This window comes from Sturnus vulgaris, chromosome Z (genome assembly GCF_052056855.1).
Source record: "Sturnus vulgaris isolate bStuVul1 chromosome Z, bStuVul1.hap1, whole genome shotgun sequence".
Lineage (NCBI taxonomy): Eukaryota > Metazoa > Chordata > Aves > Passeriformes > Sturnidae > Sturnus > Sturnus vulgaris.
Window position 1 is genome coordinate 46,578,356 of NC_142283.1, and position 26,124 is coordinate 46,604,479.

The 26,124-nt window shown below is 34.0% G+C and overlaps 1 protein-coding gene across 4 annotated transcripts in view; it reads right to left on the reverse strand.

The window, feature by feature from the left end:
* VPS13A (vacuolar protein sorting 13 homolog A) overlaps positions 1-26,124 on the reverse strand; it is a 106,982-nt gene that overhangs the window by 69,844 nt on the left and 11,014 nt on the right. For all 4 annotated transcript variants that reach the window (XM_088157083.1, XM_088157082.1, XM_014868795.2 and 1 more), the window contains exons 6-23: positions 25,422-25,531; positions 25,106-25,165; positions 24,000-24,059; positions 23,702-23,782; positions 23,212-23,269; positions 21,160-21,287; positions 20,847-20,953; positions 20,006-20,177; positions 19,577-19,639; positions 15,751-15,883; positions 15,084-15,178; positions 14,137-14,279; positions 13,031-13,232; positions 12,831-12,945; positions 9,975-10,111; positions 6,147-6,279; positions 5,226-5,343; positions 1,534-1,672 (exon numbers count right to left, since the gene is read on the reverse strand). In XM_088157083.1, the coding sequence (XP_088013209.1) occupies positions 1,534-1,672; positions 5,226-5,343; positions 6,147-6,279; positions 9,975-10,111; positions 12,831-12,945; positions 13,031-13,232; positions 14,137-14,279; positions 15,084-15,178; positions 15,751-15,883; positions 19,577-19,639; positions 20,006-20,177; positions 20,847-20,953; positions 21,160-21,287; positions 23,212-23,269; positions 23,702-23,782; positions 24,000-24,059; positions 25,106-25,165; positions 25,422-25,531 (2,054 nt within the window). The remainder of the gene's footprint in view (positions 1-1,533; positions 1,673-5,225; positions 5,344-6,146; positions 6,280-9,974; positions 10,112-12,830; positions 12,946-13,030; positions 13,233-14,136; positions 14,280-15,083; positions 15,179-15,750; positions 15,884-19,576; positions 19,640-20,005; positions 20,178-20,846; positions 20,954-21,159; positions 21,288-23,211; positions 23,270-23,701; positions 23,783-23,999; positions 24,060-25,105; positions 25,166-25,421; positions 25,532-26,124) is intronic.

The window sequence follows — 26,124 nt, forward strand, 5'->3', positions numbered from 1 at the left end:
ATCAAGTGTATATCACAACTAATGTACAGGTAATACTATTTACTTCAAGGTCACCTAAAATATTCCAGATGTAACAGTTTAATTCTGTAACTAAATTCAAGTACAGTCAGTGTTACAAAGCACATGACAATCATCTTATACATGCAGATTATATTTATGTAAAAGTAAAGTCCCAATACCTCCCCTCAAAAAAAGTTAATCTATGATTAGCTGCACAAAACAACAGAGACTTAGGCGGCTTTTGTTTTTTGCTGGTATACTCTTAGTATATGAGGAGTGAAAGAAGTGAGAATTAGCTAAAATTTTAATGGCACCACTAAAGAGATGGCAAGAACCACACAAAGAAGAACAGTCTTTACTCTCTACATATATTTTCAATAGGTATGCATGTCTAATTTTTGCATTTACTGTAATTAAACATTATGCTAATTTAACCCACAGGAAATACCGAACTGCAGCAATGGCTTTCCAGAACAGTGCAGAATAATTTGCACAAAGATGGAAAGATAGTTATCAAATAATCTAAAAAAACCCCAAATACAAAGATGACCACCAGTCCTGTAGAACCAAGTGTATGTTACTAAATAACCGATTGTTAGAAGTATTTACAAATGACAGAAAAATGGAGACCCAAATTTCATCTTTGACTTTTAAGATTTTACATATATTCTAATAATAGAATAATAGAATATAATATATATAATATTTATACATGTATAAAACATAACCAGATCACACAGACTAATGTCCAAAATTAGCAACTGTGAGTTAATTTCCTAATTTAGTTAAGAACAGCTCAAAAGGTGAAATATATTTTTCAATATACTGAATAGTAAGAAGGGGATAAAACTTCGATTCTGAAGAAGGTATAAACCATATTCACCAAGGAAAGGGGGCGATGAAAGATCCTCCTAATCATTACAAGGACTAGGAAGAACTTCTACCCCTGAGCTACATTGTGTAATGGACTTGAAAAGGGAAAAGCACTGAGGTCAGCTGAAAAAAACCTGCTACTTTTGCCAGGCAGCCATTGTTTATAAAATAGATAGTGAGTATTTTCTGTTTGGCTTTTGAAACTCTCATCTAACATATCGTAATACTTGAACTTCAAAAATTCCAGCATTTTAATATTTTCTTCACAACACAAAACAGCTGAACCCAAATTCTACGGCACTATGATACATGTGAGAATTTGAAGATACAATTAAACTAATCCTCAACAAAACTCAGTATATTTGTTAGTCAAGATAATTATGAACCATGAATTAATTCCCACAGTAGTAAAACTCTGAGGAGTTCTATTTTATATCCAAACACTGGACAGTTATTTCATTATTATTGGCTAAAGTTTACAATAAACTAACTAAATAGCAAGAAAATTTTCTACAGCTTTAGAGAAAGAGCTATTGTTTCAAGAGGCATCAAGTCAATGCTTGTTCATCACTTTCCTGAGCACTTTTCAGAACTGGAATGCTAATATCAAGAAGGCATTTTTCTGATCATTTTTAATGAAATCTCTTTTAAAAACCTTACCTCAGTCATTTTTGGAGGAGAGCTGGTAGCAGGGGCACTTTCTGGCTGAGGAATGCTATCAATCAGCTCCAAGATACTTGTCACCTTCTGGTCTGATATTTGGATAGAAAGTAAAGGCAATCGTCCTGACAGTTTGAACCTGTTTTTTAAAGAACCAAAGTCAAAAGTTCCACAGTTAATAAATCTTAAAATTATTTAAATCAAACTTCACATTATTTTTCTTCCAAAAAACACAGAAGTCTTCCTGGTCAGAAAATTCTTCATCATTCCATTGCATATAGTGTGTGTGTGTATATATATATTTATATATGCAACCCTTCTGTTGCACACAGAAAAGCTACTTGATAGCAAATATCCACTTAGTAGCATAATTTATAGTTCCATTTGCTACAAAGTCTTACGGATTGGGACTACAAATAGTACTAATAACCACTTCTGGTTAGTTACGTAAGGCATATTTTCTTTGCAACTAGAAATTGCTTCCTCATGTTCATGCATTTAATTACTTTCAATAAATCACGTAAGTGAGCTTTTACACAGTTTTTTACAGCAGAGAAGGTGGAGGTGTTTTTTGCACATGAATGTTTAGGGCTCAAAACATCAAAAAAAGAATACAAAATACTTCCTAGAGCTCTTGTATAGTTAAGCAGACTATAGCAGTAGTCTAGATATCTAACAAAGTAATAAACATATAGCAATACAGGGTATAAAATAACCATCTTTAAAAATGAAAACAGTAACACATACTTTAAGTGTATTTGAATAGGATTTGGCAAAAAAAATAGAATCACATCAAACATACTGAATTTTTAAAGACTTAAAACACAACTTAGTTTCTCATACAAGTGAGTGTAACAGATCTAAGCAGAAAATTTGCTCAAGGAATATATTGTTCTTTTATCACAACTTCTTTTTAAAACACATAAAGAGGTCTGTTCAACAGGTAACAGGCAGCATCAGATGCTTAATGCATAGTGTGTTAGGAACAACACAAGCTTGTTGTGTTTGATGAGCTTAACTCACATGTAAGTCTCCAAAGTGACACAAAATATAAGACTGAAGAAGACGTGAGAACAAAATGCTCTATATTGTCAATCCATCTTAGCTAACTTCGATACTTACGAATCTGAAAAAACAGCTTCTGACACTTAAGGAAGCACAAAATTGTACATGTTAAACTGTGACAGTAACTAGTTTTCTTCATTTTATGAATGTCTTTGCATCCTTACAGGATTAATTCTCAACTAGTACTCTTATTCTTAATTTCAATTCTGTCAGAGAGAGATTTAGACTCTTTTTTTTTCCTTTTTGTCCTTTTATTATTATGGAGGGGGTTAAGGTAGATGTGTTTGAAGGACCTCTCTCTCTCTACTGTGGTCCTCAATTGTTGGAGAAGCAATAGCAATTAAATATACAATACCAGTTCTCACTTTCATTGCCCTTAAACCTCTCTATAAAAATTTGTGTACGTTTTAAAGACATTTTTGATGAGTGTCTGTACAAAAGACAGCCCATACAGTTAGAAGGAAGGCACTCAGCAGATACAAAGCAGACAACTGCAAATAATCTGGGGTGTCTACACTGCTCTTTAAACAAAAGCTTTTAAGGTTTGGGAAACCTCCGTATAGAGAATCAATTACACTCCGTTTGTAGAGAGTGAGGCACAGAGAAGCTAAGTGCTTGAATTGATGAGGAAATCTGTGTAGCAACTTCCTTCAAGTTCGGTCTGGAATGCCACCATCAAAGCTGCAAATAGGTACATTCCTTTGCATTGGAATTTTTATTGTATTTATAATGAATGCTATTATATAGCATTAACATTGCTATCCTAATACCTTCTTCATACACCTTCAAAAACCATATGACAGACTTTCAGACACCTCCTCCAGAAAATGGAGGAACCATATAACTGGATAAAACAAGAATTAAAAAAAATAGAAAACCTTACACAGACTGTAAAACTACAGAATCGTATTAGTGTTTCAAATGTCAAGTAACAGAAAGGAACATCCTACTACCAGAAATGAAAGAAATGCAGATATTCATATCCAGAATGAAAGTCCATTTTAAGGATTAGAAAATACGAGTAGATGAAAACACAGATGAACAGTGAAAGTCCTTTGATACAGCAGTCATTAACAAAATTACCTAAATTAGTATTCTCCTCAAGGCAGCAACATAGAAATGTGCCTTTCTAAACAAAGTCAGGACAAAGCCTAGGAAATTCATTACTATTTCGTACAAAATCACAAAGAATTCAAATGAGTTCAATGGTCACTGAAAGACCTACAATCAAAGAATCGAAAAACAGAGACAACCCAATCATCTGCTTCTCAGATGACTGAATGTAAAACAGGGGCCTTCCAAACTAAGAAACTAATTTTTAAAAATCTACTACATTAAACAACAATTCTGATACTAGGTTTTGCTGCAAAACTAATATCTTTCCACTCGTTTTTCTCAACAGAACTATGCTGTTCTATGCAGACAGTTCCAAACATCAATTTTAAAAAACTCTGGGAAAATATGATCCTGGATTTACATGACCTTATACTTACAAAAACCGAAATATGAAGGAAAAGATACATGTACACTAAAAATGCATTTATATATATATATACTTGATGTGAGCGGAATACTGTATTCAACTATACTAAAATTCACAGTTTAGGGGATTCTTGCTGACACAAAAGCTAAAGTTAACCTTAATCATTTGTGCCCAATGTGATATAGAGAAAAATTACACAGAAATTTTCCAGAATCAGTTTGGACACATTAACTGCCAAAGCACACCTGGTAGCCAAGACAGTTAGACAGGCAGTATTGCAATACTGCAATATCTGTACTCATTGAGAGGAGGTGCTCCTTAATCCAGGTTATGCCTGTGTAATTTTTGAGAGATGTGAATTACAAACCTACCTTGAAATTATGTAATTCTGTTATATGACCATAGAAATTAAATCTCACTTTCTAAGATAAAAAGATACCTGTAAATTGAACTCCCCTTATTTGATCTTCTTCACCAAACAGAAATAAATAAGGAGGAAATACATTTGGATATTCTGTAAGCATCAAAATTTAGAATCTGGCCTCCCAGGTTTCCAGAAGGTGGCAGCATTACCCCATGCGATCATTCATCATTATTAGTAGTATTTATTATTTTCTTCTGATTAGTACAATGTCCATAACTACCAAGATTTTGCTAAACAACCCTAAGTGCAAACTCAAGACATTATGAGCTGTTTCTTGGAGAAGTGATCCATAGCAAGTAAACTAGCTAGAGCAATTAAGCCAAGTCAAAAGAGAGGGAGTATGAAAACACACCACTTTTCAAAATATTTTTTGGTACTTATAGAATTGATTTTAAATTCAAATTTTTAGCTCCTTGATATTTTCAACGAGAACTGAAATGCAGCTATTAGAAAGGATGAATTAGAAGAGGCAGTAATATTTTCAATAAAAATCTTTAAATATGTTTAACATACTACTATAACATTCTATTGCCTTTTCAGTATCTCAAAACTACTCTTAATTTATTTTCTATTTTTCTAGATAACCGTATTTTACTTCCAATATTTACATATATCCAACTCTAAAGTGCATAGTTATGACTAGATCCTTATTTTTTTCCACTTTTTCCCCCTCAAAAAAGTCCTTAACCATAAAATGACAAAACTGGGAAAAATACATACCTGGGCATTCTTGCATCTGTAACAACCATAGCCCTGCTAAATTCCAGTTTTACATCCAAGGGCTGCAAGATACACTGAGGTGAATTTTTCAGCTTCCGAGCTTCTCGCCAGTTCTCATCTAGAAGAACAGAGAAAATCTACTTTAAACATTGAAAGATTCCTTCTCACTACACATCACAGAATTCAAATATCTGATATTAATATATATTGCTAAAAATTCAGGTTCCATGATCTCTTTTACAGTTCTATCAACAGATGCATTTATACATGATCTGAACATCAGACATACAAGGCTAATAATTTCTCCTGTTTTCATCCACACAGCTATCCCATCCATGGGGTAGACTTTTAAGAACCCAATTCTGAACAGGCATGGTACTGGGAGTTTAGACTCTGGATTCTCCCCTAGGACCAAAGGATTAATAATTAAATGCTTAAGACCTCTCTGATTATGACTCATGCTATGTTGCTAGTTTCCAAAATACTAAAGTTTCCTTTGATACCTTATTGAAGCAAATTGACTCAGATTCTTGAAGTAGTTTGATTCTCATCATTTTTTTAATCCTCAAAAAAATTATCAAACCTACAACTACTTTGGATTCTGCTTTAAATCTGGAGAAAAGCAAAGGCACTGAAGGAAAATATCATGAACAAAGTAATTACAGTCTCACATTTATTATGCAACAAATCAGATATCTTCAACAAAAATAATTTTATTATATATTTGTTAAGATTGGAATTAAGTCTTAAAGGTATGTTTTGGAAATTCATGACATGTTCATAGTACTGAATTTAGAACACTTACGTTTGAAGAAATACATTCCAAAAGATTCTCTTTTGCATCAGCTAAAAATATGAGGCACAACAACCACTACATTGTATTTAGTCATACAAAGAAAGATTACTTTCATGAATACTTACCATGTTTGCTGTACAGTAACTGCATACTGCTGAGCTGGACATCAAAACTGTCATAAGCTCTTGACATTATATCTTCAATAGAGGTTTGTCCTACTTTGATTTGTGATAAATCAGAACGACTTTTGCTTGTCATCTTAAAACCGGTAAAAAAACCACAAAATCATAAATCAATTCCAGAAATGCTCAGAAAGCACTAATTCTACAAGAATTTGTTCCTACCACAACAAATTTTTCAGTCCTCACTATAGGTCACAGGGTCTTACAACTATCACAGCACAGTGAATATCTAAAATTCCTAGCCTGCACCAAAACAAAACAGAGTATTAACACCATTTCTTCCTCAAAGAAAGAAACAAAAAGCAAATTAAAATATACTATATACTCTGTACTAAATAATTTTCATTAATAAGTCGCTTATACTCCAAAGCATGAAGTCTCAAACCCTATCAGTAATCATTAAAATAATCATTCAGAATTTTTATATAAAAGTATTACTGTGATAAACAAATCAGACATGTGACCTTTATTTCTGAACCCTGTTGAATTCAGTTGTTAGAGACAAAAAGATTATTTGGACTGTCCTTCATCAATGTCTTTCCTTTAATATCAGTCAATATTCCTTTGATTCAGCTTTGGGACACTCATACTTTTTTGCTATTTCACATTTGTATGTGCCCTCTCTGATGTTCATCTCTGGATTCATATTCAGTTTTGTCAAACCCAGGTAATATTCAAAAGAACATAAAGAGGTTCAAAAACTAGCATCTAAGATTCAGCATTTATTTTTCAGTACTGCTGGACTGTAAGTCCATTGTACCTTTTACATTAAAAATAACTTGGAGATGCAAACTCAGAATTACTAAATTAATAACCCTATTTATCTACTGAGACACAGTTTTAGTTTCACATCCCATTTTTCCTTCTGGGGCTTGATCTTTTCAAATATGCAACTGAGAGAAAAAGACTATTTGTTTTGTGTAAGGCATAGTCATTCAACAAATGACCCACCTCTCACTTAAGCATATGTCACTCAGAACTACTAATCATATCCTGAGAGACAACTGAATTTTCTCTTAGGGTATTTGTAATTTCTATTAAATCAGAGGAATCAATCTAGGAGTCACATTCACTACAAAAATTGCTCATCCAGTTCAGAAAAAGATCTCACAGGCACACTGAAGTGTGATTTTGAAATGTGTTCTTCTATGTAATTCTTCCAAGAGTAATCTTGTACGGGTGGAAAAGGGAGTGAACTATTAGATCTACGATTAGATACAGGAGGCTGTCTCAAGCACATAAACAACTATGAAGTGCCAACTCTACAAACTGCCTACAAATGATCAACATGCAGAAGAGACGGAAGAATTATTCGTCACTGAAATAACGTGGATTTGCAACCAGATCACATAATTTTTAGTATCTACAGGACAATTTTAACTAATTCTACTTTCTGAAGCAATACAACTCATTCTTTTCAAACATGACCTATTGCACGCACCTGCACTTGCATGGTACCACCACAACTGATGTACCTGATCAGAGCTCTGGTGTGTACATGCTGCCACCCAGGTGCGAGGCTGCAGGATGTGCCCGACTCTAATGCAAACACAACAGCAGAAGTGAGCACACCTGTAGGAGGTGTGCCCAGGTAGAGAATCCCTTTGCTTAGTGACACAGCTCAGGGAGGAGGGCAGCAGGTCGAGCTGATTGACAGCCATCTGAATGTGAGGCAGTGCCCAGGTGGCCAGAAGCAATAGCGTGGCCAGCAGAACAATGGAAGGGATTGTCCCCCTGTACTTGGCACTGGTGAGGTGGCACCTTGAATACTACACTTTATTTGGGGCTCCTCACAGCAACAAAGACACTGGGGTGCTGGAACATGTTCAGAGAAGGGCAGCAGAGCTACGGAGGAATGTGGAATACAAATCCTGTGAGGAGTAGCCAAGAGAGTTGGAGTTCTTTAGTCTGGACTAAACAAGGCAGAGTGTGGCCCTTACCTTAAAACTACCTGAAAGGAGTCTGGAAGCTTTTGAGGATGTAGGTGGGGAGTTAGTCTCCTACTCCAAGAAAAAAGCAATTGAACATGCAGAAACGGCCTCAAATTGTACCAGGAATGGTTTAGAATAGATATTAGGAAAAATTTCTTCATTCAAAGGGTTACCATGCAGGGACATAGTTGAGTTATTGAATTTAAAGGAATTTAGAAGCCATGTAGATATGGCACTTAGGGACACAATTTAGTGGTGGACTTGGCAGTAACTGGGTTAATGGTTGGACTCAAGGATCCTAAAGATCTTTTGCAATCTAAGTGATTCAGCAGTTCTGTCATCAATATTGGCTGCTGACAATGGGATTGAGAGTTGCTCTATGGAGTAGGACCTGGGGGTGCTGGTGGATGAAAAGCTGGATAATACCTGGCAAAATGCACTTGCAGCCCAGGAAGCCAAACATACCCTGGGCTGCATCTCAAGCAGTCTGACCAGCAGGGCAAAGGAGGGGATCCTGCCCCTCTACTCTGCTCCTCACCTGAGTACTGCAACCTGTGCAAGAAGATCCAGAAAAGGGCCATAAAAGTGATCAGAGGGACAGAACACATCTCCTTGAAGAAAAAGGTGCAGAGAGTTGGTGGTGTTCAGCCTGGAGAAGGCTCTGGGGAGACTTTTCAGCAGCCTTTCAGTATTTAAAGTGGGCCAAAAAGAAAAGATGGTAACAGACTTTACAAGGACCTGCTCTGACAAGTCAAAAGGTAACACTTTAAAACTAAGAGTAGATATAAAATAGATATAAGGAATTTTCTTACAATGAGAGTGGCAAGACGCTGGCACAAGTTGCTCAGAGAAGGGGTGCATGCCCATCCCTGGGAATATTCAAGGTCAGGGTGGACAAGTGGCTGACGAACCTGATCTAGTTAAAGATGTCTCTGCTCATTGCAGGGAGGTTAAACATAATGACCTTTAAAGATCTCTTCCAAGCCAAACCATTCTATAATTCTAACTGAAATCACATGTTCAGAAAGTAATTATGTGGAAATTACACAGAAATCTAACTCTCTTTCGCAAGATTTTATGATTTGAAACAAATTTTTACTAAAAAACACACAGCAATACAAACAGATAGTAAGTGGCAGAATCAATCTTACCCGGAATACAAGTAAAAAAAAGTAAATTGCCTGCACACATGTAAGATCATTTATCCTGAAGAACACAAGTTCATCAGTGAGTAAGAAGATTGCTAATAATGTGGACAAAGTCTCTTCTATTTTATTTCAAAGTCTATTTCTTTTTCATAGTGATAAATTATAATTTTATATACTTCATGCAAGGGAAAATTCAAAAAGAGAAATCATTATTTTAAACATACCTCTAATTTTATCCAAATTATCTTAAAAAATTGCCAGTATGTTTACTTTCTCATTTTGAAATAAATTCAGTGATTAATGGGTAAGTAATAATAATATAAAAAATAAGAATAACCTTTAATCATGACAGATTAAAATCAAGAAAAGTAAGAAAGAAGTTCACTATTTTATATTGTAAGGCAATGTAAAAAATTATTAGACATTCTCCATGTAACAGCTAAAAGTATCAACAATAGTTTCACTTTAGGGAAGGAATATTTTGTAGCAATTCTTTTGCATTGAATGAATCCACTGAGAAGAGTTCAGTAACTTCTGCCTTGACTAGAAAGCACTTTAAAATAAATACCTAATACAAAAACTGCAAGAGGTACTTTCACTTAATCACCATAAAACTCTATTTAAGAAACTGTAAAACAGGTAAAAGCTGAATTATTATTTTCGGTAAATTACTGCATTAGGTAAATACATACTTTAAAACTACCAAGATCCAGAAGTAGTAAATTCGATGTATGATCATAGAATCCGTTTTGTGGAACAATGATGTATGAAGCCATGAGGTTTATTTTGAGGTCAAGAACTTTCTGAGTTTCAATAATGTACAACAAACCTGAAAAAACAGTACAATTATTAAATTCATACAGAATCTGTAGAATTAAAAGAAAGCAATAAAAAGAAAATCAGGTCTAATTTTAAATAAACTCTATATGTTAGATAACTAAGGTACATATGTTCTTCATATTTTTTATGATTGTTAAAATTTTTTAATTCATTATAGACACTCCTTAAAGAAGCATCAACTAGATGAAATGATGATAGCAAACAGTGCTAACTGACAAGTACAGACAGCAACATGATATATGCAAACTCAAAAAAGTTTCCCACTGAGCAGAGATGAAATGAGAAGAACTGGAATGTAAACCGCAACTCTGAAATTACTGAGTTAACTCGGTCTGTTCCATAGATTCAGAGATTTAATTGTCTAGAATTTCTTATTGGGAGTATCCAACTACACTGGTCAAACTGCTAGCGTTTGTTGATACTGAGATACACAAGTTTACCCTAACTCTGCTGACAAATATCTCCATCCTGAGATACCAAAGATACGCAAATATATAATCTTAAAATGTATGTTTCAAAATCATGCAACTAGTTGGGAAAATCAGACAGTCATAAGATTTGAGAACAAAACCTGTTTTTTAGCTCAGCTGAAGAGGAATGAATGGTATTGCTTCAAGTTAGCTCTGGATATTGCCTTATGATGCAGCCACAACTCATGAAATATTTACCATTTACAACAAGCTGATGATCACAGAAGTAGAGATAATGAATTATGAAGATGACAACATATCAGTCAACACATCCACTGGTAAGAAAACAATTAAAACTGTTACATTATCAAAGGTTGTCCTGTCACAGGAGAGCTATGCTAACCAGTCAAGAACTGGATGGCAACTACATTTCAGGATTTGCGAGACAAAACAACTCAGAATAATAAAGAGAGTAAGATTTTTTCAGTTTGCGTTGCCCAGTTGAATTTGAGTGATGTACAAAGGTCAAGCAAATATTTTCTTGTTTCTTTTATTTGGGAAGAAAACGCAGTGGAATCCATAAATTGAGCTCTGGTACATCAAGCTTTTGTAATGTCTTTTAGTGCTGAAAATCGTAACAATTCCAGTGTAGCAAGTTCCTTCAATTTTGCAGCTGGCACTTCCTCTACATTTTCCAGCTATCTTCTATTGCTTCTAAGAAAATTTTAAAGACCTCATTCTTGAGGACCGCAGGTCTGGACATATTAATTACATGTATGTGTTGCTATTTTTCTTATCTACCTCTGAGATTAGCATAGCCCCCTTCAACAGAATATTCTGCAGGTCAAATATTTTTTCCCTGGCAATTATCTGAGACTCAGACAAGATTCCACAAGCAATGTACCACATACTTTTACACTTCCCCATCAGATTTTTCATTTGTAACTGGAACAAGGTTTTAGGTTACTCTGGGCAACTCAGCAGTCTTGTGAGGGTACAAACAGTATTGGATAAACCTCTACAGTAATGATATGCTTAAACTGTAATAAACACAGAGCATGATTTTATATTTCCACAAATTACGATCAAAATCACTATATTTGGTGCTAATGAGCAGAGAACCAAGCATATTATATCTAAGCAAATTTAAAATTTCATCTCAGAAATGAATAATGAACTGTTATATCAATATACTCAATATTGTTCAAGAAATTCTTGAAAGAAAAGACAAGCAAGCTGATACACGTTATTCTGGTTAATCTGATATTAGTTCTTAATTAAATAGTTCACTCAAAGAAGAACTAATGAGTAAAAATACCACTGATTCTTGATTTCCCTCCCAATACTAACCTGATAAAAGCAGACAATTAAATAAACATTTTGCTTGAGTTTTCTTTACATCTTTATCACTTGAGCATTCAGATTTTTTATATTTACAATTTAATTATTAATAGGTTATAAAATTAAAAGAGGTTCAAGAAAGCATCCATTGTTTGGCTTTTTCCTTTTAAAAATAATTTTTATATGAAATCTCCCCTCTGCATCCACTCCCATCCACAGAGACAGGATGCTATGCTGGACACATCTTTGATTTATAAAGCCTTAGACATCCTTACTGAAACAAATTAATTCCATAGATCTCAGTGTTAGTCTTCACAGTATTCAGCATTTGTATTCATGTCTTAAAATATTCATGTCTTGTTTATCTCCAGAGATAAACAAGATGTAATTAAAACTAGTGAAACAGCTGTAAAACTGAGCAGCTGGAAGGCGGATAAATATAGTTTATATAATTTGAACTGAGTCAATCCAAATCAAAATCAATATTCATCAAGGAAGTCAGAAAATCAAAAACACCTATACAAAGCCATGACGTCCTGAAAAACAAGAAATCTGAAAAGGATTTAGAAGTTAACTTAGAGGACTAATATCTCATAATCAGTATTTGAGGAATATTAAATAACTAAGGCCTTTCACATATCAGATGAAAAAAACAGAAGATGTAAAAAATTCTTTTAACTCTGTATAGAGTAAAAATACTGAAAGACTACCTATGGCTTTGGAGCATATTTACAAATAAGTAGAAATAGTTGAAGTCTAAAAAGATACAAACATAAAATTATTCAATACCTAGAATAAATATATTGCAACGAGATTGAATAATTCAACTTATTTAGGCAGTGTGTTAGAAAGCTATGACTTGGATGCATACATCTCCATAGGGAAAGACACAGTTTTAACACTCTTAAGATATAAAATTCGACTGAGTGTGCCATCAGAAAAGCATGCAGCACTTGCCTGTTGATGTTTTTTCACGGAATTCTTCAAGTTTCATGAGAGTTGCTGATGTCAATTGCTCTAAATGTACATCTTTCGGAGGTCTGAAGAAATCCACTAAGCTATTTACTGTTATCTGTTAAAAAAAAAAAAACAACACGGTAAATTTACTATTAAGTAGGATTTTTGACAATTTATAACTTATTCAAGTATTTACTTACTGCATCATATACTATTTCCAGTGGTTGTGATTCTATTCTAATTCTCTGATCTGCTTTCTCATCCAAAGGATTAGTCTCAAACATTATGCTTAAAAGTGAGGTACTTTCATCTGAATAGACCGTTCGAGAAGACAGGAGACGGGGTGTACACTTTTCTTGAGACACTCCTGTAACTTCAAGTGAGGCAATTTTTGTTTCAAACCTGTAAAGAAACGTAAGCAGACTGTTCATATGCAATATCCATCTGGCTAAGTACAATTAGATGGTAAGAGTATAAAAAATTAGATGGAAAAAAACCAAAACACAAACCAGTACAACAAATTTCTACCTTACCTAATTATAAATAGCTTATTCTAAGGATTTAACACATATATCCACGTATGTTTTTTCCCTATTTCTAAGTACAATAGCATTGTCAGGGCCATTTAGATGCACAAGAGTACCATCAGAAAACACAGAAGCAAAACTTTTAAAAAAAATTATGCGTAAACTAATCAAGATCAATAGTATCTCAATATCCTACATGGATTATACTTGTATGTCTCAAAGTAGAGGGAACAAGATTTAAAACAGGAGGGTTACCATCTCCCAGAATTTTTAAGTCATTTCATTAGAAATAAAATTGAAATATTTCAGTAGATGCTTTTTACCACCTACTGTGAGAGTACAAAACAAAGGAAAAATCATCAGTTACATCTTTCTTCTACAAATCTAAAAGTGATCTGGAAAGACAAGAACTTTTCAGTAATGTAAAGTGCCCACAAACAAGTGGCTGCCAGATCACCTTGCTCAGGTTAAGTTTCAAAAGGAAACTTTACAGTCACTTTTCAAAGCAAATAACAAGTTAGTAACTGGATTGTTTGCCTATAACAGTGACAAACTGAAAAAAAAAAAGGAGGATATCCATATTAGCACAAAAAGCTCAGAAGATGCAGAGAATTCAGTCATAGAAGGAGTATCCATGATTCATCCTGTAGCTGTAAAATGATTCCACTCTAAACTGCACAAGAAATGACACTTAAATACCATAGCACAGCCTTAAAATGCCTACTGGTTATCATCACCATTTCATGAAAGACAAAACCAGTTTGATAGAGAAAGCTCACCTTATTGCTTGTGCACCTGGTCGTTGGGTAAATACTGTACTCAAGTCAGCTAATGCAAATTCTATTAGCTTAGGAGTTTGCTTGTTTTCTTTTATTGATATCGACATGCTTAATAAGTTCACAGAAAACTTCATGGCTTCATACTAGATATGCCAGAAAAACAACACAGGAGTATAAAATACATTAATATACATCTTGATACAGTTTATGAAGAGATGAAAGCTACAACTAAGTTTGAAACTATTGCTTTTATGTATAGCTTGTATCATAGCTGGTGTAAAAGGCAATGAAGAGGCAGGGCTAAACTAAAGAGTAGAGTATCCTTACAATCATTGAGTCTTGGATATCTTTACCACATTTCATGATAAAGACCTTCTGAAGCGGAGCTAGAAAGCAGTTCATCATATCATCCTTGTCATATCACAGTAAGATCATTTATCAGACTATGTCCAAATAGTTCAAAATGTTGCTCTTTCCCATTACAATCCTTGAATTATCTTTCTTTGTATAATCTTATTCTACCTCATTTACTATCACTCATATTTTAGATACCAGTGCACTTCCTTACCCTTTATTAAGATTCCCTAGTGAATTTTCTTAAAAAGCTTTTGAATATTGTAAGATAATCTGTAAACTACTTCAATATTTAAAGCACAATACACTACATGTATGTTGTTATTCTTGTTAGATCAAACAAAAATTTATTTTTTACCATTTCAGAATACCCGAAAGTAAGCTTTAACCACTATACTGAAAATGTATCTAAGGATGCTCTGTTACGCAGAAAACCAGCATGCAGTAACTTCATTAAAAGGTATCAGAACAGTATTCAAATATAGAGACAGAGCTTCAAGTAATTTAAAAGTGATTTCCTATCATCTTTATAGATTTTTATTAGCAGGTAAAGCTACCAACTGTTTGTTATCATATAGTCAGCTATGACTTACAGATTTTGGAAGAGTTGGATCCACAGCTGTTTCACTATATCCAATTGCCGCATAAAGTTTAGCCTTCTCTTCCTGTGTCATCAGTTCTTCCAGACCTGCCACATTTCAGGAGGTTAGTTAAACTCAGCATTGGTATCTGAAAAATGCAAATACTCTCTGTGCTTGGTAGCTCTATAATATACAGTAGATACTGTCAACATTACTGTCCTGAATTAGTCTAAGAAAATACCCTGTGGTTTAAAGCCAAGTCTTGTGAACCTAAAGCATGCTTTAAAATGCTCTTGTAAATTTTTCCTTACCTATTCTATTTCCTCGCTTGCTAACAGCAGAAGCAGTCTTTCGATTTATTTTCTATGTTCCATAACCTTACTAGGTTCCTCATAAATCAAACATACATTGCATGAAATAGTCCAATTTTAAAATAAATGCAAGTAAGATTGTTTACATTCCATAACTTCTACTGTACAGAACTCAGTTCAGAAGGAACTATAGAAGGAGTTGTATAATTGTACAACTGCTGTTACATGCAATTAACGATTACATCAGCAAAAGAAAAGGCTAAGAGAAAATGTAAACAGCAATAATTTGATACCAAAGTTCCACTGCTAGGGACCTAGGACTCGAATAGATTCCTAGTAACAGAAAGAATACCAGTAAATGATCATACTTGAACCCTTTACTTCTTGGTTTTCATTCTTTTTTTCACCCGACCAGCTCCATATCCAGCTAAACCAGCCACCAGAATTTTCATCGTCTTGTTTTACTCCTGGCCTGTAGATTTTCAATCCAGCCTTAGTTGCCTTAAATTTAAAAAATACTCAGGTAAGTAATTTTCTTCATGTTTTTTCTCCATTTTCCTAAGAAAAATATGGTCTTTGGGCAGCTCTAACATATCAAAACATCATTAGACAACCATTAAAACAGCAAAATGTTGTTTTTTAGTTTCCCTTCTAGTCACTTTTTCAAGTAAACAGTGCAATATTGGACCAATTTTGTTGTGCATAATAACAACCACCTTTACAAAAGAACAGAGTATGTAAAAGGTCAATAAATATTTGTTACATAGCAGATTTTCTCTCCAGCTTTTACCATAGAAAACCCTCAACATTATATGCAATAGCTTTCTAAGGAATCATTTAAAATAAATATGTAAGCAATTAAATAGCCATCACAGGCCAAATTTTACAACAGCCCTATATTTTTCATTTCAAGATGGATACCCAAAGCAATTTTGAAAGTATTTACTCTAATTATTCCTGCATGTGATACATATAGTTAGAATAGTGAGGAAGCCCTCCCTTCTCTCACATTCATTATTTTCACAAGTAGGGGGTGCCCTCTCTGATGCCAGTGATGATTCCAATACTGGGTCCTCACAGAAAGTGTAGGCTACACCAAAATTGACCACTGAAAGTTTGTCATGGGGATGGCAAATAAATATCAAGTGATCCAAAGGATAAATCTGCTCTCAGAACTGTAGTGATCCACACAAACTAACTTTCTTTGTGACTAATACGATCCAAAAATAGACAAACAATTGCAGATAAGCCGTAAATTTAAAGATACTCTAGTCAAAGTGAGACAGGGATCCCTTCTCAGCATTCAAAACCCAAAGACCTCTGCAACATATTTAGGATATAAATCAGTATTCTGTAGAGATTTGCCACATACCTACATACCTACTACATACCTACTGGCCAAAGGAAGGCAGGACTCATCACAAAAACGTAAAGGGCCTCTGAATTTATACTATTGAGTCACCTCAGAGAGATGATGCAGAATGTCAGCTTAACAACAAAAAGCTTCAAAAAGTTTTAAGTCCTCAAGAGTCCTCTTTATAAAGGTGACAATGTCATCAAGCAGATATTACAAACTGAATGATCCAAAGGAAAAATGGACAGGCCTCAGGTAAAAGGAGATTAAGTCTGTGAAATTACAGGTTTCTGGGATACTGAGGGTTTGGTGCTGAAGGATAACTGCCATGGAGAGTAAGTGATGTTTAAAGCTATGACTCGTAACATGTCCAAGGCAAAAGCAAGCACCAGAGCCCAGGGTAAGAAAGACTGCAGAGAGAAGCCAATTCTCCAAAGATGAAAAAAAATATATGTAGTATAGGAACTACAAAAATTTGCTGAAGAATCCTCTTGAAGTTTCTCTGTCCTCCATTTACAATGGTTTAGTAATCAACAAAGTCATAGACTTAAAGCTTAAACAGCAAGGTCAACTATTTTGACTAAAAGAGAGAACTACCAGAAAGGTGGGTGTAGCCAGGTAGGTCAGTCTCTTCTCTCAAGTAACAAGCAAGTGAACATGCAGAAACAGCCCCAAGTTGTGCCAGGGAAGGTTAATATTGTTTATTAGGAAAAGTTTCTTCACTGAAAGGGTTGCCAAGCAAAGGAAGAAGCTGCCAAGGGATGTGGTTGAGTCACCATCCCTAGAGGTATTTAAAAGGCATGTAAACGTGGTGTTCTGGAATATGGTTTACTGGTAGACTTAGCAGTTTTCTGTTAATAGTGGAACTTGGTGATCTTAAAGGTCTTTTCCAAACTAAATGATTCCATTACTCTATCCTTACTTCTTACTTAGGTAAATCTTAAAAGTCTGCCCTAGGTTGAAAGGATAACATACACAAGCTGATAAAGAGACTTGACACTTAGCTCACTGAAGCTAGTATTTAGTACTTAAAGCACTCGCAATAAAAAAGCAAAAAGTGGGCTGAAGTTTGGAATGTAAAGTTCTGGCTACAAAGTTGCCCGAAAACCAACACTGTGATCTCAAACATGATTTCTGAGGAGCATGATTTCAAGGCTAGATAAACGTAAGCCCTTGAAACTCAACTCTTAGGTATGTTCTTAAGAAACAAAAGCTTCACGAACAGCAGGATCATTTGTTTGGCCTTACTCAGCCCATATCTAATGGGTGCTCCTTTAAATACCTGGCAGACTTAAGGCTGTCAGGATGCCGAACTAGTAGTAGATTTGTCTCTTCTAAATCCTTTGAATCCTTTTTCAAAGGTATGACCTGATAACAATAACACATATGGGTCCTAACAGATAGATGGAGATAGAACACAACTTAGAATCTCTGTGATCTGATTCTCAATACTTTGAAATACATTCAGGTAATTAGCTAGCAGATCTTTCAAGATGTACTTCTAACATTTTTCAATTACAACACTTAAAACTGAAAATTCATTTTCTTGCAACCTAGTTCTAAGTGTTACAGAAATGCATCTTAAAACTCAGGATTTGAAGGTAGTCAGGAATGCAATATGAATAACCTTTTGTAAGCAGTATAATCATACTGGGGAAAGGAAGACTAAAACTGGATAGGAAATATTTCAGGATTTCCATCAACTTGCAAAAAGTTGGAGGAAAAAGATAAAACCAAGAGAAACTACACACTACAAGACTATTCCAAAACCAAATGAGAACTAAACCAAAACCAAACCTTCCCAACCCCTTAAAAAGCACTCCAATTTGGACAAATTGAAGGGGAACAGTCATGAATGTTTATTCTGGTTCTGTTGAAGTCCGGATAATGGTAACACAAGCCTCCAAATGGGGGTGTACATACAGACAAATAGAAGGAAAAATCACATCCATAGATTCCTCTTCAGAATATTAAGCTAGAAGCGCAGTATTTGTGACTGGAGCAATTGCGTTTACACTATATTTAATATACTTCACATACCGAAAAAAAAAAAAATCAAATTGCTTTCAAGCACTGCTATAAGCCGTAACTGATATTTATAAAGTTTAATTATTCATTACTGCCTTCTTTAGATTACAAACTTCTTATTCTACTTACTTTTAGGTGCCCTGATTATTAATGGAGATAGATCACAGATTTCAGAAAAACTGTAAATATTTCACTTCAGTGTCCTAGAAAGATGCTTAGACTATGTATAAACTAAGCAGTATGTCAGCCTAGGAAAACCAATGCTAAAAAATTAAGTGCAACTACTCAAGTCACGTTATCTTGCCTAATTGCACTGACCTACTTAAATGTATTTTGCATTTGCTCTACTCAGAGTAACATTTGCAAACAGAAATACTGCAAAGAGTCAACATACTACAGGTGACCACTCAATGTAACATAGTATCATGAAAGAAAGGAATCAACTAATAAACTAGACTGTTGTGCGGTGGAGCGAGGGACCCTCCGCCTGACAGTTTTGGGTATAATTGTTTCCAATTTGACTTCAGTCATCCTTTGTCCACATTTTCCACAGTAGATCTTTCCCACCAGAAGAAGAAAGGGATTTATCCAGATCAGAATTTTGATGGAAGAGTATATGGAGTTATTTAATTTTTGTTTAATTACAAGCTGAGAAACTAACCATGCTTTATAATAAAAAAAACACGAACAAGGAAAACTGGAAGACTTTATGACACACAATTCAATCCCCATAGCTAAAAGGCGTCTGCCTAAAATCTCCACAACCTTATGTTTCAGTTATTCATAGACTCATTTAAATGATGCAATTTTACCTCAACTTCTGCCTGTTGCCTTGCTAGAGTGATATTAAAAATATCCAAGGCCTTTTCGAATTCCTAGAAGAGAGATAAGAAATTGTTTTTGACAATTCGACAATTGTTACATTCCACAGTTCAGTTCTACAGGAAACAATAGCAAGTAATTAAATTTGCACAATCCAAGTTAATTCGCTCAATCCTAAAATGTAAAACAAACCTGGGGGAAAAAAGCACATCAGCTTAAGCTGCTTTTTATTGCAGTTTCTAATTTAAAGATTTACATCATGTATTTGTTAATACTACTCACAGAGAAAATAGTTACAAAGTTGCAAATATGGGCACTAAAAATTTTAACTTAGAACTGATTTAGGAACATTTCAACATTTAAGTTTGAACAAGTATCAAGATGAACAATATTTAAGCCTTCAAGAGAAAATTACTAACCTCTAATAATTTTAAGATTTCTTCATTAGGTTTTTTTGATGTTATCTTTGTTTTATACATCTCTTTATAGTTTTTCACTTGCTTCCTATGATGTGAAATATGTTCCCATGACCACATTTGGAGCTTAGGTTGAACATTTACTTCAAGGATGCCATCAAGAACATATTTCCACCTAAAAGCAAAGACAAACACATAGCTTATCTTTCTTTTGGTATATTGAAAAGACTCCTAAGGTTTTGCAGATTCTCTAAATACAACTTCAAATTGCCAAGATTAAAATCCCCTGACTAATACTGCACTTCTGATCAGCAGAGAAACCTAAGAATTTTATTCTTTTCCCCCCACAAAATTGACAGATTGCCATTTCTTAAAATTCAAAGGTAACTGTGTATGAAAAGTACCCACAAATCTATGTATGCACATCTGAGAATAATAAAAATATATTTGTAAGGAATCTTCTGAAAAGAAATCAAATCCTTGTAATCTGTACTGCAAAGGTTTGCCTATTTTTAGGTAATAGCTATGTTCTTGTAATACTATCTAACATATAATGGGGGGGCTTCATTTAAACAAATTTATGATACAAAAATACCATCAGACTTAAGTTCCTGATAATGGTCTTTAAGACCTCAATTACAGTTTTTCATATATTGTGTCCTCAGCCTTGGTTTGAGGTCCTCATCAACTTCTAACAACACTAGCTTAAGAAAAAATAATAAAAACAAAAGACTTCCTTTCAGAAGGAAATGAGTTCTAACCCCCACTAAATAAAAAGCAATTCCTTGGTAATTATTTCAAATTAATAACTAACAAATTATTTTCAAAGTCTAAAGTTGCCTACCATATCTTGGCGTTGTTGTGCACTGGAACATCAGGTCTGTACTTTCTATATGGCAGATTTCGAGTCATCATATCAATAGACTCAAGAAGCTCCATAACACTGAAGTACTAGGCAAACAAATTGAAGCTGAGCATTATTATATACGAACAACAGGTATCAAGCTTCTCTTTGAAGAGAAAATCAGTTACAAAGAAAAACAAGACTAAGTTAATAGATTCTATATGAACATTATAAAATTTCAGACTGCCTATCTTACTCTTGCAAACTAACTTTTTTACCACATTACATATAACTTCAGAAAAATAGTTGGTACCTGTGGCTTATTGAATTCAACAGTTATATCCTGTAAGTTTACATCTAAATCTATTTTCGGTGATGAAAAGTCGACATCAGATCGAGGATTCATAAGGAGTTTGGCTTTAGCTGAAATTGGGCGGAATACTAAAAAACACAAGTTGATATAAAAAGTGCAATGAATTAACTTATTATGTATTAACTTATACGTATCTTAAAGTATGCTAGATTATTAGTTTCAAAATGCTAGACTTGAAAACATGAATTGCACTGATACATCTTAAAATAGAATACAATCTATATTCAATTTTCAGTTCTACTCTGGCAACATTTATCAAACAACTTTTTGCAGCACCATACACCACCATAAACTTTCCTGAATGCTGAATTACATAGAGATGTTTCAATAAATAGTTTACATTTGTAACAAATATAATCTTTTTTAGCTATGATTCATTTATAGAACAAGACAGTTTCAAATATAGCATTTATTTTACTATGGGAACTCTTACTCCGTAAGATTATTTTTGTTGTTGCTGTTATGAATGCTTTACTCTTTGATAAATTATACTCACAACAATGCTTAAAAGCAAACAGTCCATATATCTAATTTCAAGCTCAAGTAAGCATGGAACCAAATCAATAGGCATTCTATATAAAAGTGAGGCACATCACAAGAAAAAACATTCAGAGCAGAAATATTTCATCTGTTTGGCAATATCAGGCATTTGAAGCCACGTTTAGTTCAGCATTTTCATCTGTTTCAGCAATTAATCCAACAGTAAGAATTCTTATATTACTTGAGTTTATGTAAATCCTATTTTTATCAATTACAATTTATTTCATCTCAGCAAAAATACTGATATATTACCTACATATGAGATATTCCAAATTCTCTGAAAGGTTCATATTAGGGAAACATGCATTTTTGCAAGACGACACCATGAAACTTTTAGCTACACCTCTATATGGTAGTATTTCAATTAATTTTCTCCCCGTATTTGGCTTCCTAAACTTCGTTTTTATGGTTTTTATATGTAAGTATAATGTTTGTATTTACATAAAGCAATAAAATTAGAGTTCATGCTTATTACCTTCCTATCAACGTTTTAATCTAAAGACTTGCCCCAAACAGGATCAAATTTTCATTTACCACAGAACATCAGCATGCCCAGCATCTCTGATGGCACTGCTGAATTTTAAGAGTGTAAATCTTTAATCCTAAGCTTTACATACACCTATTTTGAACTTACTACATAAAGATTTAAACAACTTATAATGTTTAACACTTGTTTTCTTGCAAAAAGCATCAAAGCCAGAAACTAAAAAAGATGGGTAAGAAATCAGAAGAAATTACTAAATAGTTCTCTGTCAGTCAACAGAGATTCTTTTAGGGGAAGGCAGCAGCATAAAACTGACAATGCCTTTTTTATTTCTGGCTAGAGCAAACTGAGGACTTTCTTGCTGGAGAACAAGGCACTTCCAAGGCCATTCAGACTTGCAAACAGTTTCTAAACAATCACACAGATGCACATGAAAAACACAAACTATGTATTTTCCATACAATGGGAAGTAAACTATCACCATGTTTGAGTGATGCCAATGCAACTTGCCGACTTAGGCAAGCAACACTCAAAGCAATATAACTTGCATTACTCTCCCAAGAAAATAGTTACTGTTTCAAAGTTGTGTGATTACTGTTTCCACCCCTCATTAAAAAATATACTTTGCATAAAGCAGTTGATCTCAAAAATGTACTCCAACAAATCTGAATTCACATACACAGTGTGTATATTATTGCTAAACTTCTTGAATAAAAGAATTAATCAATGGATGTTAAGAAAGAGAATATATGTATGACATTCCATTCGAATGATACATGACTCAAGACTCACTTTTATCAAGGCTTTTTTAAGGCTACCTACACAACATTCACTTTCGGAAAGACAGTAACTCTTCTAGGCTTAAACTGCACTCCTTAAAGATTTTTGAGTAACAGTCGAAGTGACAACTTCTTAGATGCACTAAAAATTAGAATTACGAATGCACATTACAATTAAATAACACTTACCAAAATCATAACCGTCTGGAATCACGTTGTGGCTGGCAACTCCCTGTTTTAAGTTAACCTACACACACAATGGAGTGAACAGGAAGTTGCATTTTTATTTCCAGATAAAGTTTTTAAAGCACAAAATGTTAACATTTTTAAACAGTTCTCAGATAATCCCCCGCACCCAAAGAAAAATTCAAAATACTCATCTATATTTTAGACAGAATGATATGTCCATCTTTAGCTAATAAAATCATTGAATAGTGGTAAGATGACCATCAATTGTCTAAATTCTGTTACTGGCAGAAGACTGGTTTCTTTAGCTTTCTCAGGTGGGTGTTATACTTCCATCACATAAAAGCCTTAACATATACTATTTTTTCCTAGTAACGCTTTTAGTTACAATTTCCCAGGACACTGACATAAAAAGAAGCAGGCCTGAATGTGAAGCGTGTTCTCTGCTTCCCGGTTTCAACTAGCTAGATACACTATCTCATGCTTTACTTACCAATGATTCATCACAACCACCATGGTAGAACATCTCTGATTTCACATTCCAATAAGCGAAAAGGTTATCCAGTCGTACAAGCTGAAAATACAACAGAACGTATGTATTAGTATCTACAAATTTGAGATTAATGATTTTGATTTCACAAAGTCGGGACAAATAAAAATATTCAGATTGTTACATTTGCTATAGAGCCTATACCATTACATGTTTTCTTGATCTTACTTTCTGTGGAAGAAACTCTAATGCAGTTTGTTTTATTAGCAATTCTTTCCTTAGCATACAGTTTATACTGCACCTTGTGGAACAACTTGGCAGTTTCATCATGTAAACATGGATTCCAATTCTTATCTGAGGTCTGAAATGAGAGTTAAACAAAAATACTTCAATATCTATAATTCACCAACATGTTACAGCTGAAACAAACTACAGAAAAAAGAAAGTAACATCGTCATAATAAAATACCATGCAAAACAATGGGATACAAACGTCTGATTTAACATGATGAATCCATTACTTTAAGTGAGAACTTGAAAGGGCTACTTCCCCCAAAAGTATGTAAATGAATGTACACTGATAGGCTGCACACAAGAACCAAAGATACTCTAAGATTCTGTTTTCAGTATCGCAAACTGTTTTCCTTTACAACAATGATATTTTTAGGCAGGCTCTTTGGACAGATATAAGCAAGGGATTGAATTCTTTTATAATACTGGAAGCAATTAATTTTCGCTTGAGCCTAAGAAAACCTTTTCATATGCAAGGAACAAGCATTCACAAAACCACCATTTCATTCAAGAAAGTAATATTTACTTAAGACATATTTTCTTTAAGACTAGCAGTTACCCAGCAAAAACTACTGAATCAGCAACTCAGCACAATCAACATACTACTCCTACTACATAGTCTTCCAGAAAAAAAAAATTTCATACCATCTGTGATTACTACTCCTAAAGTGCAGTTCACAGATAAAAAAAAAAAAAGCTCCAGTTGAATAAAACATGCCTTTTTTTCCCCCTTTTTTTTCCTTTCCCACCACTCCCTGTTATCACATAGTAACTTCTTTTCTTGGAGTTCAAGTCACTTTCAGTAAAATATTTAGAATGAACAGCTCAAATCCAGCAAAGTATATTGGAAACCACAAAGTGCAGCAGGCAAAAGAATAGGAATTTCCTCCTAAAGATCTACTTTAATGCTAGCATTTTATCTTCAATGGGCACAGCCACCACAGTACTTATGCAGAATTTGATAAACCAAGTAGTTATTATTGTGCATTGCTGATGATTATAGGTATACATTCCATTAGACAGTACGTTACCAGAAAGCACAACACACAAAAGCACAACTTCACCTACTGGTATGTATTAATATGCTTTTCGGACAAAAGGTGAGAAACAAAATTACCTGCAAACTTAGATTCTGAAGTGAAATCCCAAATGACAAAGGGTTATCACGATTTGTGATCTAACAGAACACAGGAAAAGACAAAAAAAATTATTTAACACTCTAGAACTATATATTTGGCTAAGAATTTATGTATTTTTATGTTTTGGTCCAAGTTTTATTTCAGTTTGTTTGGCTTATTTAATCAGACTAAGAAAATTCCACAGCTTTACTAGAATTCTCTCAGCATGAAAAGCAGCTAGAAGAAACCAGACAGGTTCCAAATTTCATGTTACAGTGCACAACCCCTTACGCTGAGATATACAAAAGTACTTACGTCATCTTCATAGCGAATATGGATGTTGGAAATCTTCAGCTGAAGATTTTTGATGACCTGAGTAACTAGCTTTTCTACAAAAGTGTCTTGTTTCTCTTCCTTTACTTTATCTATGTTAAAGGAAAACAATTTCATATTTTGTTCACATTTCAGTATTTTTTTAAATTACACAAAATAACATCACAAATTTAGCATGCTAAGTGTTTCAATTTTCTATTACTTTGTACTCCAGTTGTTTAAAACGTATTTGCTCCATATAATCTACACTTATATTCTCAGATTTGAAGGTTTTCTAGCTTTACTACCTGCTGAGTGAAGAATCACGTGGTTCAAAAGTATGACCAGCACCCACCAATACACAAGGTGAGCCAACCATATTTCTTGGAAGTACCAAAGTTGAATTTAAAGATAAGAAATCACATGTATCAAAGAACAGATTGCAGGAAACCTTTAAAAAGCTGTATTGGTAAAAATGTTTTCATACTGGAAACAGTTTCTTATGAAAGAGGAAAGAAAATATCAGGTGACATATGATACTAAAGAAATATTACAAAACCCCAATTTATAGCAGATCATATCAATGCCCAAACATTTTTATTTTCAGAATGCTGGTTCTGCCATACTGATAGCAATTATACCTAAAAAAAACATAACTAGTAGATTTTTAAGTAACACAGAAAAAACAATAATGTAGAACATTTTG